Source organism: Dermacentor silvarum, chromosome 6 (assembly GCF_013339745.2).
Source record: "Dermacentor silvarum isolate Dsil-2018 chromosome 6, BIME_Dsil_1.4, whole genome shotgun sequence".
NCBI classification, from domain to species: Eukaryota; Metazoa; Arthropoda; class Arachnida; order Ixodida; family Ixodidae; genus Dermacentor; species Dermacentor silvarum.
Genome location: NC_051159.1, coordinates 169,944,342 through 169,963,346, shown reverse-complemented (window position 1 = coordinate 169,963,346; position 19,005 = coordinate 169,944,342). Strand labels below are relative to the sequence as shown.

The 19,005-nt window shown below is 47.6% G+C and overlaps 1 protein-coding gene across 4 annotated transcripts in view; it reads left to right on the top strand.

The window, feature by feature from the left end:
* The window catches only part of LOC119456386 (acetylcholinesterase), a 64,409-nt gene extending 46,015 nt beyond the window's left edge, over positions 1-18,394 (top strand). For 2 of the 4 annotated variants that reach the window (XM_049669806.1, XM_049669805.1), the window contains exons 2-3: positions 12,084-12,233; positions 16,355-18,394. In XM_049669806.1, the coding sequence (XP_049525763.1) occupies positions 12,084-12,233; positions 16,355-16,541 (337 nt within the window). In that variant the 3' untranslated portion in view covers positions 16,542-18,394. Of the gene's footprint in view, positions 1-510; positions 2,240-7,804; positions 9,982-12,083; positions 12,234-16,354 lie in introns of those variants that run through there. The other 2 variants (XM_037718108.2, XM_037718109.2) reach the window with 2 other exon arrangements.
* The last annotated feature ends 611 nt before the right edge of the window (positions 18,395-19,005 follow it).

Sequence of the window (19,005 nt, the reverse complement as noted above, 5' to 3'; positions counted from 1 at the left end):
TCGCTGCATGCCTTTGCACCGAATCACACAGCGCGACTAGACAGACAGACGCGAGCATTCCTGCTTTGACTGCTCGCTGTCGTCGGCGTCGCACGGAGACACCAGCTGATTATGCAGGCCAAGCAGCTAAAGCGGCGCGCGGGATAAGGCGGCTCACCAGCGCGGGATTTCCGCGTGCGGGCATGCGATCATGCTGACCTCGCTAAGCGACCTTAATGGTGTCTTTTAAGCCGCAGGAAACGTTGTGGCCCGCGCGTAAGTTGTGGCCTAAACGAACCGTGGCGAGCACGACGCCGGCTACTTGGCCGCATGGTGGCGAGCCAAAAAAGCAGTACACGTGGTTGCTCGTACTTTCTTTCCTCCTCTAACGGGAGAGGACTGTGCGTGCACAAACTCGTGGTTCCCCGAGCGTTTAATGCAATCACGATAAAAATGAAGAAAAAAAAAAAAAAGAAAAGAAAAGAGGGTCGGAAGAAAGTCGTTGCGCGCCGCGGCGTTCGGCTTCACTAATAATTGCTGAATCCTATTGGCACTTTAGTTGAAGAGGGAAGCTGGCGGTGTCCCTTAGAACAAAGCCCCCTCGTGAACGGGCAGGGACGGACATGCAGACCGTTGCCGCTCACTTTCTGCGGACGCCGGTGAAGGCGACGGCGGGACACCGGGCCCGCAGTCACTGGTGTTTGATTGCCGTCGCACTTGTCGCCACTGCCGCCTTTGCCGCCGTCGGCTCCGCTTGTTTGCCGTGCGGTGTCGAGGCGCACAGCAAGGATGTAGAATCGAGGGCACCAGTCGTGCAGACGGATTCGGGTCCTGTCGCCGGTATCAGACTTCGAGGCCAGAACGGCGGGGTCGTTGATGCCTACCTGGGCATACCGTTCGCTAAGCCGCCGACAGGTGAGCGTCGCTTCTTGCTACCCGAGCCTATTCCGCCCTGGAAGGAAACCCTGCAGGCAGTGAGAAAGCCCAAGGCGTGCGTGCAGACCAGCTTCGAACTGCCCGGCAGCGTCAACATCAACACTGAGGAAACATCCGAAGACTGCCTCTATCTGAATATTTGGGTTCCGCGACCTGAATGCAACAACGACGCGGGTTCTTGTGACGATCTCTTGCCCGTTTTCACTTTCGTCTACGGCGGACTCTTTGTTTGGGGATCAAGTGCTTTGGGCGTCTACGACGGCCTTGACTTCGCGGCACGGGCGCAAGTAGTGTACGTCAACTTCAACTATCGCGTCAGCCTGTTCGGTTTTCTCAACGCCTCTTCCCCGGAAGCTCCCGGCAACATGGGCATGTACGACCAGCTCGAAGCACTGCGCTGGATTCACAGAAACATCAAGCACTTCGGCGGCGACCCCGACGCCATCACCTTGGCAGGGCATAGCGCCGGAGGCATGTCTGTCAGCTATCACATAATGTCCGAGCTTAGCCGAGGACTGTTCAAACGGGCAGCTCTATTCAGCGGCACACCGCAGGCCCTCTCGTATTCGGATCATGCGGACCAGCACCAGAACTTCCGCACACTGAGCTACCACTTGGGCTGCGCCGACGCGAAGCTGCCAGTAGAGGTCCAGAGGGACGAGATAGTTCGCTGCATGCGCAAGTGGGACGCTCACGAGCTGGCACTGGAAGCGACCAAGGCGCTCCCTTTCAAGTTCGTCACCATATTGCCGGGCTACGGAGACGCCTTCCTCCGCCGGAACCCGCTGGACCTGAACATCCCGTTCAACGTCAAGGAGATTTTCCTGGGCACCACGCAAGACGACGGGGCGTACCTGGTCTACGCGATGCTTGATCAGCTGAAGTGGCTGAACGGAAACTTGGACGGCCCCACGGTGTTCAGGGTGACGGTGAAGACCTTCTTCAACGTCGACTTCGCGACTAGCGCCAAGTACTCGCGCCTCTACTTCGACGAGAGCGGCGCTCCCCACGAGCAGTGGGAGATCGAGAAGAACCTCTCGCTGCCTCTCACCGAGGGCGCGTTCGACTGCGGCACCGACCTGTACGCCTCATCGGCGCTCGCCAGCAACGTGACGCTGCTGCGATACGAGTTCACGCACCGACCGGCGCGCAGCATGTGGCACAAGTGGGTGACGGCCACGCACATGGACGAGCTGCCCTTCTTCCTGGCCACCACGGATAAGCTGACCAGCGGGACGTTCAAAGGGGACGACTCCGCACACGCGAAGGAGCTCCAGTTCTCGAACGAGCTGGTGGACACATTGGCGAGTTTTACCAAAACAGGGTAAGCCGGTGGGAGTGTCTCCCGCAGGCAGTCACTTTCAATATTTAGACCTGATGAGGAGACGGAGGGGTGGAGTGAGTTAAGAAAAAGAAAGGAAATGGAAATATAAGAGACCTTGACTGCTGTGTTCAAAATTTCAAACGAAGTAGACAGAACAGCGGATGAGAGGAAGTAATACAACTTCGGTGTGATTGATAGGTTTTTACGAATCACAGCTACTTGAGCTATTTACGCAGATGGTATCTGTGTTTGTATACACATTCTGCTAGTCCCTTCGCGTCTTAGCATTTACTCTCGAACATTGCAAAAAAAAAAAAAAAAAAAAAAAAACGCGTAAGCGGTGCTTCCCTCCTCCCAGCAGACCTTGCAACTGTTCGTACCGAGTGGAAGATCTTATCTCTGTCCACAAACACAGACAAGCCGGCTCTTTATTGTGTGGTTTGCTCCTTCTGCTTTGACTAATGATAGATTTCGACATTGTAGCATGCAATGACATGTGGACGCAAATTGACCATTGCGCTGCTCGTCAACAGTGCGTGCTTGGAAGGAAAACAACTTTTTTTCTGCCAGTGTGGCAGCTAATGATGCGTCGTGCAGTGAAATGAAAAAAAAAAAGAAAACGTATAACAAGAAATTTCAAAGACATCGCTATCTTGACCGACCCAAACGCAAAAAAAAAAAAAAAAAAAAGACAGAAGACGCACCAGCAAGATCTACGTGAATTTTCGCTCTTTCCACACCATTCGTGTCGTCAACTGCCTACTTTGAAGGCAAGTTTAGCTTCGAGGACACTTTATGCACATCCCTCTCGTTGACTTGGTGATATTTTACCTGCTTGACTACTGTAGCTGTGAGAAATTTTTGCGGAAGCGTTTACACCTCGTGCGAGCAATGAATCATATGCGCATTATATGCACACCACCGCATGATGAAATCGTTGCAGCTCTCACGCCTCATGCTTCCTTGCCAAAAACGCAAACGTGCGGTGCGTGCATAAATTGTATACAGCTGCAACCCAGCGCATACGTTAGTGAAGGTTAAGCGAATTATCATGATTGCTGCACAGGTTCCAGCACCAGAACGAAGTTGTGTGCTTTAGAAAAAGGTTTTTCCTGGCGAAATATGCTGACAGCATTAACTCCTAATTAATTAATTAATTCACCAATTTATTTTAGATATTGGAAATGTTGGAAACAGGTACAGTCTCGCACATGCTCCTCTACAGCTTTAAGTCGTGTGAATGAAAGATGGTGATAGAGGTATCGAAACCTTGCTACTTTATTGCTGATAGTGCGTCCATTCAAGCAGCTGAAACGCCGTAGAAGAAAGCCTCAAATCTCTGGCACCCACACACTCCCGCTCTCCAACGAAATTGAAATGGCGAGATTGTTAAAAACACAAGCATTCACTACTGTGTCTGTGATTAGTTTTGTGGCTGTAGCCCGGCGTAAGTGGGCTAAGATGTCCGCAGAAGCCTCGTCGTTTATATTTTGGTGAAGAGGCGTTGTGTGCAGCAAACGAATGCCGTTCAGGTGCACCTGCGTCGAATATAGAATGCCCTTAAGCCAGCGAAAGCCGGTTCTCCGTTGTAGCGCTGTATGGCTAGCTGCGATACATGTCGTATCGCTATCCGAACAGTTAACTATAGAATTTAGTATGCGCCACATTGCGTTTAATCTATTTTGGCTCGTCTTGTTGTCATTCGCAGTGCACATCTAAGACGAAGTAGCGCCAGCTAGTTGTCTCAAGACTCTAGGTATGTGTATACCTCGCCTGAGAGCATACAGAAAATTGGCGAAAGCGAGAGTTCTATCTCTTAACATCATCGAGTTCAGAAATGTATGGCGCCGACTCGCACAAGATGAATGCCCTCGATCATGAAGGCTAAGCACCCGGATGACTACGACCTGAAGAGTTCCTCAGATGCAGCCGAGATAATTGTGAATTAGCCTTTTCGAACGTCAAGGTCGCGGCTTGATTATATTCCCTAGATGAAACCCAAGCTTTTATTGACGTGACCAAATAAGGAGATGTCAGTACAAGGAGCCGACTGCTACCTGTCACATCAAAGAAGTAGAAGTGCATCACAAGTCTTTCCCTCTCTCTTTCTTTTTCTCTCTCTCTATTTCTTTCTTTCTCTACTTCTATATCTCTTCCTTCCTTTCTCTCTATTTCTCTCTGACCTTCGTGTTCATTTTCTTTCTTTCTCTCTATCTTTCTTTTCCTCTCTCCTTCTCTCTATCTATCATCCTTTCTCTCTTTCTTTGTCTGACCTTCGTGGTGATTTTGTACATTTGTCTCTCTCTTTCTCACTCTCGTTTTCGCTCAGTCTTTCTTTCTCTTTTAATTTCTCTCTCTCTCTCTCTCTCTCTATATATATATATATATATATATATATATATATATATATGTCTCTATCTTCCTTTCTTTCTCTGTCCCTCCCTCCTTTCTCACTCTAGTTCTCACTCTCTCTTTCTCTGGGTCTCTCTCTCTTTATTTCTTTTTCTATCTCTTTCATTCTCTCTCTTTCTCGCTCTCTCTTTCTCTCTGTCTTTCTTTCTCCATCTCTTTCTTTCTCTCTTTCTTTTTTGTCCCTGGTATGTGCCATTGAGCTTGGACCCTTTCTGCACTATCGTCAGGATCGGCCCACTTTTCAGCGTGACACCGCCGCTGCCACCACAACCACCACCGCCGACACTTGTGAGCCTAGAAGCTTCGCTTAATACTCAAAACGACAAACGTGCGAGAGAGACCAAATGTCATATATCGCTACTGTCATAATGAGCAATACAACATAAGAAACCATGTTTTTCACACAAACATTTGGAATAGCCTATAGCATGCCAGGCCGTCAGCCAAACAAACCCCTCCAGCTTTTCATTAAAGGCAGCATCTCTATCTCTCTCAATGTCATTCTAACTGGACAGAAATGCTACGTTCACTGTCTATTCCAATACTGATCGGTAATGTGACAAGTCCGCTTTAGTATAAAGAGGCCGCACGAAAGCAAAGTGTTGGGGATGTCGGGATATACTCTGCTAAACGTCGCGGCATTTCGGTAAGATATGTCGCGATGTTTATGCATCCTTTTGGGATCAAGCGCTTCTGATATCGCCTCCCACTCTGGGCCAGTGAGGAGGATGCTCCCCCATTTCCTCCGTAAACATAAGCTGAAAAATCGTATGATCGGGGATACGTGCCATGACTTGCATGCTTCCATAAGGTCGTCGTTCGCTCCGGATAGGCGCACTCACGCAAACCACTTAAGACTTAGAGATTGACTCCAACCAAATAAGGAAATTTACTAGCCCGACGTTTCGGAACCAATTCGGCTCCTTCTTCAGGGGTATTCTTCGGAGGTGGCGGTGTGCCGCTTTTGAAAGGTCCGTCGTTGCTTTTACGTCATCGTTGCTTTTACCTGAGTTCTTAGCATTTAAAGGCGCCGCGAACTTCATCGTTTCAGTCTTTGTTTACCAGTTTCCGTAATAAATTCCGTCCATTACACCCGCAGAAGTGCGTTGCGAATTCGCCGCAGGCAATGCAGTTCATTTCGATGCCTAGCCACCTCTTTCGATATAACGTTCTTTTTTCTGCAGCTTTCCTGGAAAGCATAACTTGACTTAGAAGTTTCTTACGTGCGCTTCTTTTTCTTTTTCTTTTACAATTGTAAAGTCAATAGGTGGCTGCGCAGTGTTTTCTATTACGAAAGAGGGACCCGGTTTGTAGAAAAACATGCGAGGGTATCACGTGATAGCTCAATTGAACGTTCTGCACCCTCTTTCAACATCGAGAAATAAGGCCGCGTGACTAGTTTTTTCACTTTTGTCGCGCTACAAGTGATCCACCGCTAAGCGCTATTAGAGTCTAGCCAGGACACCACACACCAATCTAGAAATGTGAAGGCAGAAATGTGAAGTACGACATTACAACCATGTGAAGAAAGTAATTAACGCAGCGCTAAGAAAATGCTAACCCTGACAAAGCAGACTAGCGGTGCGCATATATAAACGTGCCGACTCGCCGCTGTAGCTGAGTGGCTAAGAACTTGTGCTGTTGAGCACAGGGGCGCTGTTTTCATTCCCGGACATTTTTAAGCAGCCGAATTTTTATGAGGGCTGAATGAACGATCGTGGATGCAATTATTTGGATAACGTAAGTGCCTGTTAGAGAACCTCAAGTAGTCAAAATTAATCCTGTGCACTCCCCTTCGGAATCCCTGAGGACCTGCAGTGCAGCTTTGGGACACAAAAGCGCACAAAGCACGGTTACGCAGAAAGCACGGCGTCACCGGCGTTGACCATGCGTTGACCATGAGTGAAATTGCCCCCCAATCACAGCGCGGCGCGTTTCTACAAATCACAGAGCGACGCACAACGCGTGCGCCGCTCGGTTCCTTGCAGCACCACAAGATGGCGCTCGCCTCCGCGAATCCGTGGTGGGGGCTCCAGCCGTGCGGGGGAAAGAACCAAAAAGAACCAGAAAGCTCGCCTTCGTGCATAACGTTCTCCGCAAGCGTTTCCCGGCAAAGATTACGGTTGAATAAGCTGCAGCAGCCGGGAAGCGTGAGAAGCAGTCAGGGACCCTTTAATGATATCGCGTTTTACTCTTAAAGTCGAATCTTAAGTGTCTCCCAAGTTTTTAAGCTGCCTTTGCCTCAGCGCGTCGATATATCACAGCTTGATTTCATCTCCAAATTTATGTTCATGTGAGTGTAAACGACAGAGTCGAACACTAGCCAAATAAAATTGGTTGTGAGGTTGCACGTAATGTAACAAGTTCGCGATATTGAATAAAATAGAAAGAAATTAAAACAAATATTGCTCCGGTTATCTACATTTAAATACGCAAGATGAACCGTGTGACGTTGAAAGAAGCATGGTCTATCGGTACGTCACCATTCTTCCCGGCTACAGCTCTCTTCAGGCATAGAAAGAAGGAGACGGGCCTGCAAAACTGCAACCTATGCCCTTTCCTAGCGCAGAGACATTCCTAACTTCATACCTGTTAGGGGTGATCTTTGCAATATAGCAAGTGCTGCACGCACAAATTGACGCCTTCACACAGCCTCGTTTGGCTGTCATGATGTTTATATTCTAAGTTTTTTAACTTGCCGGTCACGTTTTCTGTGCAGCAAATCAAGTAGGCGAATAAACCTTCGCTGTTGCGAGTCTTCGGACGACGCACGCTTCGTGAACAAGCTTTCAACTGAGGTTGCTTTAACTGTAAAGAAATTCACGTATTGCGCGTATGGTTTAGCTGATTTTATTGATGTTTACCTTTGCAATGTGCCACGTCGTAGCAGCAGTAATTTGAAGCTGTGACGCGACTTCTTTGCTTTCTTTCTTGCCTTGAGTCTGTTTTGGAGCATCTTGCCTGCATGCGGCAGAGATATGTATGTAAATAAGAGCACGGATGCCCTTGTTATGTAGAATTTTGCTTGAAGTCACTTTTTTTTATATTCTGCAAATAGAGCATATACCGAAGTGTCGACATTTATTGTGGCAAACGCTGAGAGCACTACTACTGGATAGTCTTTGTACGGATTAAGAGACCTCATTCGAAGTAAATGTTGCCGCGCGACCTTTGGTGCACCTCGCGGCTCGTTAAACGCGCAGTGGTTTCGAAGGCCGCCAGTTGTATCCGATGGCGCTCTGCTGCCCTTCTAGCGGCGCGCACCTGGCCACTGACCCGCGCCCATCCTTGATGTTGCCGGAGGGGCCACCGGCTGGCAGGCTGCGCTGAAGGGGCACCGGAGACTGAGCCGAAGGGCATCGCAGCATTCCCGAGCCTCCGACAGAGGAGAGGGAGTGAAATGGCGCGAGAGAAAGTTGTTTATATATACCGCCATGTGGGCGGGTATCTTTCTAAGCAGAACGCAGCTGAAACCTGCTCTCCGCATAAAGTGAGCCTGATCGTCCGGTGGGCGCGGACTTGGCTATTCTCATTCCCTGTGACGTTCTCGCTGCGAATCGGTGCTGCCTGACAGCTGGAGTCATCGGGATTTGACATTGAGCGTGCCTACTTGACGCTCTCCCGCTTGTTGGCGAGCATATTTTGCAGGTATACACGTACCGCTAACCGGCTCCTCCCTGTCAAGGTCGCGTGTGCCTTTTGGACGTAAGCAGGGAATCATCTATGCGCGTCGAGCCAAGAAGACGTGTCATGGAGCTAAAGGCTGCCTCGTTCTCTGTCTTGGCCCTCTTCATTGTATTCTCGGCAAACGCCGCCGCGGAAGATGCGCCCGTGATTCGAACCACAACTGGCAATGTCGTCGGTCAGAGACTGCGTGCCCACGCCAGAGATGTCGATGCCTACCTGGGCATTCCTTACGGTCAGCCTCCGGTCGGTGAGCGAAGATTTCTGAAGCCCCTGCCCGTTTCGTCGTGGAGTGGCGTGTTCCGCGCGGATACTATGAACCCAGGCTGCGTCCAGACGGACTTCGTAGTCACTGAAAATGCCAAAATTGACATGTCCAACTCGGTCGAAGACTGTCTCAAGTTAAACCTATGGGTGCCCAGGCGTGACTGTGACGGCAGCAGCGATAACGGCACCGTCGCCCCGACCTGCAAGAGTAGCCTACCAGTGTTTGTATTCATCTACGGAGGTCTTTTCAGCTGGGGATCAAGCTCTCTATTCATGTTCGACGGACTCGAATTTGCCGCGCGCGCCGACGTCATTTTCGTGAGTTTCAACTACAGGCTCGGCCCACTCGGTTTCCTCAACGCTTCAGTACCGGGAGCTGAAGGTAACGCGGGTTTGTACGATCAGGTCGAGGCTCTCCGGTGGGTGCAGAACAACGCACGCGCCTTCGGCGGGGATCCCGGTGCGGTTACGTTGGCTGGGCAGAGCGCTGGTGCTGTCTCGGTCTCGTACCACGTGATATCCGAGCTCAGTCGAGGTCTCTTTCAGCGGGCTGTGCTTCTAAGTGGCACGCCGAGCACACTCGCCTATGCGGAGAATATCAACCAACACGAAAACTTCCAAGCCATCTCCACAGCTGTGAACTGTACAAATTTTTACCTCACCGGAAGAGAGAGGATCGACGCCGCTTTGAGCTGCCTTCGGAAGGCGGACGCCCAGCGACTTGTCCATGACGTTGAAAGAAGCATGGTCTATCGGTACATCACCATTCTTCCCGGCTACGGAGACTCGTTTCTTCCGCACAGCCCAATAGATCTGGAAAAAGCCCGGATGAATGTGAAAGACATCTTTTTGGGCACCACTCAGGACGATGGCGCTGTGCTTGTGGCAGCGATGTACTCAAAGATGAAGTGGCTGAAGGGCTCCATCGATGGCCACACTATACTCAGGGTTTTCCTTCGCCACTTCTTCCACGTGAGCCTGTCCAAGAGTTTGCAGTTCGAGAATGCTTACTTCGGCCGTAGTCAGCAAATTTCCGAGGTGGAGGTGCTCAGAGCGTTGTCTTCAGTAGTCACGGACTTGTGCTTCAACTGTGCCACGGACTTATTCGCTCAGGCAGCCCTGAAAAACAACGTCTCTGTATTTCGTTATGTGTTCAGCCACAGGCCATCTTACAGCTTCTGGGGAGACTGGGTCACTGTCACCCACAACGACGACTTGCCATTCTTTTTGGGCACTGTGAGGGTCGACAAGAAAACGTTGCTGGAGAAACACAATGACTCGTTCGGCGAACTGATGCGAGAAAAATACTCGGTGACGACCGAGGAGCTTAGTTTTTCCGATGAGCTCATCAAAGCCCTCGCCGAATTCTCTTGGACTGGGTGAGTCATATCGAAGTAGAGGGGCCGCGTATTGCATCGGGAATTTGGGTTGTCTACCTTCGCACCATTGTTACTTGCTTAAACACACTTTGGTTGGCGGCATTTCAGCACTTCTAAAAATATAAATGCGAATTATTAGGAAACTTTTCAGGAACGCGCTTCACTTAGATATCTGAGGTCTTGTGGCAAACAAAACCAACTCTAGAATTAACTCGCCCGTGTGTTGGCCAGCTTTAATGTAAATTGTAGCTTCATGTGTGTACCTTTTGAGCACTATCAGCAATCTCGCTGCTTTTCGTGGTGACAATAGTTATAACAAAGTGCGAGAGCTAATTGGGGGTTTGGATTCTTCGGTAAGCGCCAGAAAAACAGCCGAAGAATGTTTAATTTCACTTTCTTGCTAGCAACTTGTTAGTTGCAGGTGAACTTGTTAGCTGCAAGCGTGACGCAGGGGAGGCAGCAGTCAACGTTTCAACGGTACTTTTTTTATCTCATTCAACGTGTAGAGACGACGGGACTTGATGCTCAAGCCCAGTAGTCTTTGACCCCATCCGAGTTCTAATGTGGCACACAACCATGGCCTCGACTTGAGGTTAACTCAAAAGCCTGTCAGCCAGTGATTCAAACTTCACTGCCAGTCGGCGTTAATCGAAGACCCGCACGGTCAGTGGCCACCGCTCGCTTCCGGCGGTATCACCGTGCCTGTCCACCGCGGTTGAGCCGCGCTGCGCCAAGGTGGCACCCGCGCCACCTCAATTTCATGACCTTGTGGGGCGCCTGGCCTTTGCAAGCTCGTAATTGGCTTTCAGGCGGTTTCAGAGCTCTACGGGCATACACTGATCGTCCTGCTTTGTCGACACTGTTGGGTAGCTCGCGATCGCCCTATCGCCACTCTCCCTAATTTGTCCTTTAACGTTGCGCAGCGCACGGCGCCTCGTAATAACCGCTGAAAGCCACACACGCACTTGCATTGACCTCGACTCGTCTGTATACCCTAAAGCAGTGCGCATGGGGCATTCGTCCGGTTCTCTTGTACGAAAATACCGGTCTTGCCTGTCTTGTTTCATTTTTCGGCAGTGAGAGCGTGCGCATTTTTCGAATATTTCATTGGTTCCTCTGAACTGGCATTGTTACACGGTTTCCCAGTTTATTGACTTTGTTGCAGGGATACGCGCTACGTCACCGAATGACCGTAATGTGACAGAATACTGATTTGAAATCGAGAGCTGCTCACCGAAGCTTGCATGCTCCCCACTTTGTTGGAGCGTACGTCCCTAGTGGAATCTTGCAAAACCTTCAATCCACTTGCTCGTAATGATGGGTAATGGTGGCCTTTCGTCAAAGCCCGTGTTCACGGGCACTATAATTAAGCCGTGATGGGATTCCCCGTGCTTGCTTCGATGAGAGAGTGAGAAATATATGAAGGAATGTTGACGTGGGCTTCCCGCGAATTTTGGCTATCTCTGCGTCACTGGCCTGCGAGATTTATTCTGAGCCCTTAATTGTACTGTCTGGAAAAAGCAGAGATCGGACTATGTAATAGCTTTGGTGTCGCTGTCCGCCGGCACGCCGAAACACATACTACGACTAAAACATGCTGCTAAAGTTGTTATTATTGTTTACGAAAATAGCTCACATTTCAGGATACCGAGCTTGCGTCAAAGGTTCCTCTTCGTGAACTCAGATACTGGGCGAAAACATAAGGTTTGATACGTTATTGGATGACCGGGGAAGAACATGGTTGAACGTCCAATGCTGTGCGAACACGATGAAGTCGGGTGTTATTTTGCGAACTTGCGCATATAAGCTTGTCTGTTTAAAGACTGTCTGGCCTTTAATAGTGTCACAGCGTCTGCTTTTGGACATGCTGGAATGCTTTCTTACGAGACACACAGTTTGCCCCCATTTCTTTCTATTTTATTGTCGCTGGTTTCTAGTCCTTGCGTACTTTTTCGTTCCCTTTTTTTTCTGGAAAACGTTCGTATACGGTGAAAAAAAAAAAAAAAAAAACTTAGGCTACATTCTATTTCTTTGTGCTGCAGAATATTGCTCACTGCCGCATTCAAAAATTAATTTTTCTTTTTTTTGTCTCTATGATGCAGGAAACCAAAGATTCCGAAGAGCGACATGGAATGGCCCAAGTACACCAAAGAGAACAAGGCGTACGTGATACTCAAGCCGAACGACTACAGCGTCGCGTACGGACCCAGGTCCAAGAAATGCCACCTCTGGGAGCCATACCTGGTTAAGAGGTGAGACTTCGCTTTTAAATCGTGGTATTATACATGCATATCACGCTAAGTCGCAGAGCCAATGTCGACGTAATAGCATATAACGAATTAAGACTACAACAATGAAACCTATTGGACGAATTGAAGAAGTTTTTATGTTGGTAAAAACGTATAATTTAACTTATTGCGGATAGTGCGACAACCAAATAAATCTTCCTTTCTAAATGAAGCTTTAATTGGCAAATTTGGCATTACCTTAATGTTGCACTAAGCTGAATATGATATCCACGTGAGTTCCTCAACTGCGACTTCAAGAAGTCGTTCTTTATTTATTCATTTTATTTAGTTATTGTACCTCACAAGACACGTGATTTGCGAGTTAGTGTTCACCGTAGTCTTGAAACGTGAGATGTCGGTGATCAAGGCGATACGGACAGGCAGTTCGTAACAATCGCTGGATGTATACATCAAAAAAGAAAAAAAAGAGAAAAAAAAAAAACAACGCTGAAAGGTAATTTTATGATCACGTGGAATAGATATTGCATCAGGATGATTTGGGCAAGATATGCGGTGTGCTGGCGTGATGATTTGATTACCGGGGGGCAGGATATACAAAAAAGTGATAGTATATAAACAAAGGCGAGCTAATTTGCATCGGTAGGTGAGTGTAGGAAGATGAATCTGAGCAGTGATGCTAGAGTTGTACGATTAAGTCTGAGTGCTACATCTTTGGGGATTTTCATTTATCTCACCCGCCGCGGTGACCCAGTGATTATGGCGCTGCTGAAGTCGAGGTTCCGGTGTCAATCCCGGCCCCGGCGGCAGCATTTTGATGAGGGCGGAACGCAATAAGGCTCGTGTACTTATATTTATGTGCACGTTAAAGAACCCCAAGTGGCCACATTAATCCGGAGTCCGCCACTACGGCGTGCCTCTTAATCAGATGCCTCTTAAGAGTTTTGGCACGTAAAACCAAAGAACTTACAATTTGCAATTTTATCTCACTTCGGTCTTACGCCACCTTACGGATTTCCACGTAACTCTTTCTTTCTGTATTGAAATCCCGTTCACACTTCATCGCAAGCTAGTCAGTTGCGTGTATGCACAACTGACTAAAGCCCTTGATTTGGCTAAAGGAGCCTTTTTTTTTTTTTACCAGGGCTCGCGTTCCCGCCGTTATTGTCGAAAGAAATGCCACAGGACTAGACCAGGAGGGTAGTGCGCTGACCGACATATTTTCTTTGCGATCATAGTGTGCAGAAATGTGCGACTAGCCTTGCCATGTGAGAGAGTGATGGGCGTGAGTGGGATGAGGAGGTGGCTCCGGCTAATGTCAGAAATGAGGAGAGAGTGTGCCACGCCAATTCAGTCACATATATGCTTTGTTTTCCAAAAGTACGAGTGCACACACCGACATGGCCCTGCGCGTTCTCCGTATTAGGCCATCATGGACCTCGCGCGAAAAGCTTTGCGCGAGCGCTCTTTGCATCAGGGAAGGAAAAAGACAGGTTCAGCCTTGCTTTTGCACCGCAGGGCTTTCTGAAATGATCACACGCGCCCCGCCTCTTGTGCGAAGGACGACGGTCATTGTAGCAATGTTTACGCGATCATTGGGAAACCGCTCGTTTCTGATAGGGCCACATGCTTCGATGAGGAATTAGTACTCATATTAAAGGAACCGACGTATGTCGGCCAAGGCTCGTCCCACATAAAAATGATGGAGTTGCTTGAAGAACTGTTTCAAGGCTTTCGAACATTTCGCTGCACTTCACTGCATCGTAGACCGAGGACAGGCCAACTAAGACTAAGATGTTCCATTTTCTAAAGACATTTAGGTTGTCTAAGCGATCCTGTAGCTTCCTCCGATGAAATTCGCATGATAGACCAGAACGGGCACAGGCTATCACTAAACTTGAAGCCTGAAGTCTAATCGTAGCACTGAACGCGTATCGTATCGCAACTAGTGGCTTTGTATCTGCGTGTTTTCAATCTTGTCATCTAAATGGACGGGGGAGGAGAAGCTGAGCCGTGTGCTACATTATCTACTTAGCTCTGCGAGCCATCAAATGATTTGCGAATGTGAAACAACGTCAGACATCGTTCGCCAGATCTAGTCCTAACCTGTCGGCGCTCCCGAGGTTGCATGATGAAGGCCAGCCTGCAGAGTTTGCACCTGTGTCACCTATGACGTAAAGGGGTTGCCATATTTAAATAAAATAATTTTAGCAGGGGCAGCGCAGTAAAATGATTTTATGGTATGATATATTTGCGTGCATTAACGAATGGTATTGACACATTATTTGCTACAGCAAGCTCCTGAGAATTCTGTCATTTCAAAATTACTACCATGGCGCAGGCCTCTATGTCATTGTCATGTTCAGCGTGAATCTTCCGCGCCTTTGCTTGCAGTTTAAGCCTGTAGTATTCTTAGTGGATTCCTAGCTGAAAATTTCCTCCTACGGAGGCTATCCAGGAATAATGACTCGCTGGAAGCAAATCAAATCAAATCACTTATTTTTTTTCCAAAGCCGTGCTCCTATCCATCTGCTCCAGTGCCTTGGTTACCTAGTGAGTCTTTCGACACGCCACATAGCGTTCGAAGCTCAGATTAAAATGAAGGCTGTTTGCGAGAACTTCTTAGAAAGTGGGCGCGTGCTCTCCGGTGATTCTTTCGAAGAACGATTTCGTGACCTTGGCTAAACACGGAAATAGATTATGTAAAGGTTGGTTGCGTGTGGTGTGCTTGGTTCCGGAAGAATGCCAGACCTGCTTGACCAAAGCCGTTTTGGCGACCAAGAAAAGGACAGCACAAGCAAATCCCACAGCATGCAATCTTAATTAGCCAGTCATTAAGGGCCTTGTTTTCAATCGCATACAGTCGCCATGCTTCAATGTAAATTTGTAGTTTGCGATCGCTTTCAGGAGAATGAAACGTCCTTCTGCAAGACGTTTAGGTGCATAAGTTGGCATGTAATGGCGAAGTGTTTCTTAGGACAAAGAATTTCGACAGGCAATCGGTAGTACCTTGGACCTTGCAGTGAACGAACCAACTATAATAAATGATACTGTTTATAGGATTGCGGACGTAACAAGCGAGATTACACTGAATGCCCTTACCGCAGTAGCCTTTGTTACTTTTCCTTATTCGTTTCTAAGTACGGGTTTAGTGTTCGAAAAGAATGGCCTACATTTTCTGTGCCCTACCATGGACAATTAGGCCTCATTGTCTTCCGCGTTCATTAATAAAGGTAGACGCAAATTCGGAAAGTGGTACGTTCAGTAGGATTACCGATTAGCATAGCAATTTTCCATGAAAATGCGCACGCCTCGTCAAGGTCGGATGGAGGGCTGGAGCAGTTTCTGAAGCAACTGCTTAAACTGCAAGGCCATTTTTTTTTTGCGGATCACCGATGGCGCGAAATTGCAAGAAAAGGCTACCGTGCCGTGGTTATTATTATATTTAACATCGAATGAACTTGATTATCCTCTCCCAGGAACCGGCCGTTATTTTTTACACGTTATATGAGAACTGCTAATTGCAAAATTTGCATAAGAATATATGCGCTTTCCATCTGCTGCTATGTGGATATGTGAGCACTTAATCTTCAATAGCGGCCGACACCTGCGTGTAAAGGTGATTTGCCCAGGTGCAGCCTCATAAAACAGGGGTAATTTTTGGCATAAATTGGTTGGTTGCTACAATTTGTAATCAACTCGTATTTGCTTTTTCTCATTTACGTATAACAAAGAAGACACGAAATTCGTGTAAACTCCAATAATCGCATGACCGTGCATTAGCAGTGGGTTATATTTAATTGCCGGAATAGAACCGAAATCATACGAGATATAACACGAAAGCTTTGGCTTTATTTCGTGAAAGCGAACATGTAAAGGATTGTCAGATTTGCAGTAACGTTATCTGAGGCAACATATGATACCGCGCTTCAGGTATACATTTGAAATAGGTTTTCAGAAATCTTTACTCATACTGGCTGCAGGTTAGTTCTTTTTTCTGTTTCGGTTTTGCGTGTGGTTCGGTTGCGCATTTCTGCGCGTATCTGTTACCGGAAAGAACATTTGGCTTCTCTCTTGCTGTGCTCGTAGCCCAACATTTCTTTCTTGTTTTCCCTTCTTCGACGCAGGCAACAGTCCCCAACGACGCCCGCTCCCAAGCACAAGCCTACGCCCAAGCGCATCCCAGAGAAGCGTCCTGGAAAGCCGCTGCGGCCGCTCGACAACTTCGTCGAGTCTTCGGCATCCACCGGTCCGCTGTCATCAGCCACGGCGCTGGCATCAATGCTCTTCGCCATCGCCCTCAACCGATCATGAGAAGAACAATGGGCGTAGTTTGAAAAGCGTCAACTGGTGTTATCTCGCTTCGTAGAGTTTTAATTGCCTGGCGCTTACGGAAGTGCGCGTTCTTTCCACCAACGCTGCAAGGCCATTTTATGCTGGTCAGGATTAATTGTAGCCTGTCGCCGTGCTTAGGTACCTGGCGCTGTTTCCATAGAAATGTCGTCTATGACAGCGGCGAGTGCCATGTTCGCCTGTTTTTGAGAAACACTGCGGAAAATGGTGACTCGAGACCAAGATGGTGAAAATGGGCCTACATATTCTGACGCTGATATTAGCACAGTTAATGAGAAAATACGCATTTTTTTTTTTACATGCCGGACAGCGCGTCGGCATGGAAATTGATGACGAAAATGTTCACGGGAAGGTAGTAGCAGGTTGATTGCGTTGAAAACGTTGTGCCAAATGTAAGTCGAAAGAAAGAACAAGAGGATGAGGGGCAGCATGCGGCTCTTTTGTGAGGCGCTCTGAACCAGTCAGTGACCGTCCAGCTCATAAAAGATGTAAGGTGAATGGCCGTGCACTCCTCTGTGTGCTTGCTAGTACTGAGACATGAATGCTTGATATAGTTATGAGTAAGTTTTGTATTGTGGGACACGACTAGGGCAGTGATATTCAAGTAGTTTTTCTTTTCTATATTGTTTCTATAGTGTCGAAATTACAGAGGCACTTTCTTCGAGCGGAAGGACTTTTATTTCATTATCGCGAAGTCGAGCGATGTGTTCTCTCTGGAGCACAATCAACTTGGTAAAGCTTTGCCGGCGTGGGGCATGCATTTTCAAAGTTATTGTTACAAGCATCATCTTGCAGTACTGACACCGTTAGTGTTAGATTAGTTGTGTACTAGATAACTCGGGGTTTACTATTTTTTTTTGCTATTTTGTTAGCGTTAACTGGTTCGCGTCACCTAAATATCGCAGCAAAAGACGACCATTGCGCAAGCCTTACATGTCTGTTGAACTCTCTGTCTTTCTAATTGAACTGTTCATCTGGCTACAACATGTTGTGAATGTAGACATATAAATTTAGTGTCTGTCGTTTACATATGCGGCATTCATTATTACTGATGCACCAGCACAAATTAAGCGTCGTATTTGAGTGTAGATGGCGGATAACTTTTTTCTGGCGTTCACGTGATAGGTAGAAAACTGTTGCGTTAGTCAGTTTACCATACAACACTGGAAAGCTGCCGGCATGTCTGAAAAATCATCGAGAGCGAAAGCTCACTAGCAAAAGTCACTAACTGTGAACTCTTTTCATGTGGCATAATCAAGAGCTTACAACTGGTGAAGAAACGTGGAATGTTCATTAACGAAGTTGTAGCCAAGCAAACTTATTGCCATAGTAGCTCACTTTCTTTGGCTTTTGTTATATTCAGATATCGGTCAGCGGGTTTTACATCGAATACTCGTGTGCAACAGCTGCCGCAACAGAGTAACATAGGTTGATCAGCCTAACGCTTATTAACCTAGATTACGTCAGCTGTTTGGAGAGTTGCAGCCCGCTATCAGCGTTATCTGGAAATGTAGTGTGCGATCAGCCAAAGCGCCAAATGTTTTATCATATATCAATGTTTTTCTCACCAGTGTACACTTGTAAATACCCATATTGTGTTTCATCCCGAGCTTTTGTTTATCGTGTTATGCGGATACCTGAATGTGTGTCTATTTTTGTGTTAAAAAAAAGGACTGATGCATTGTAATATTTGAGCGTCCTTAGAAAAATAGGTGCATAATTTTTCATTGATTTTAGTCGTTTGAAAGGCACGTATCTGTGTGTTCGTGACTATGAAATAAATGAAATTCTAATAAAATACTTTTTGCCAAGAATATCACGATGCGTGTGTGTGTGTGTTAGCCTGTTCACTTTTCTAGAACTTGCTTCTCGTTCATGAGATCCAGACTCTGATGTAGGAGCAAATTAACAGCTTTAGCTTGCGCCAGGAGGTCTGCGCCATATACACTGCTTCTTAACGTACTGGCTCGTGCAGCAAAAGCGTTTCTGGTGGCATGCATGTTTGCGAACCACCACTTCAGATACTAATTTACTTTTATTCTCCAGCACTGTACGTATAGCCAAGCATTGTGAACCTCGTAGCTCTGCTGCCTTGTCGGCTCCCTAGGGGAGCGTCGCTGCTGCAGCGTTGCTTACGTGTAATGTCTTTTATGAATGATTTGCCATAAAACACCAAAGAACGGCCGTAAATGGACTTAGTAGAAGATCGAGCCACTGATAGGCGCCGGCACACGACAAATCAAGATGCAGTCTCGGTTAAGTACGCACGCCTTTTCGCAGACCGAACATGTAAGCTACAGTTTGCGCTCATAAGCTCGATAGAAACGCCGTCAAAGTTCTGATAAACCACCGCCAAGGAGCCACATAAAGTGGGGAGGAGGTGGATCGTTGCTTGATCCAGGTAAGCCCAGCCTTGGAAATGTTG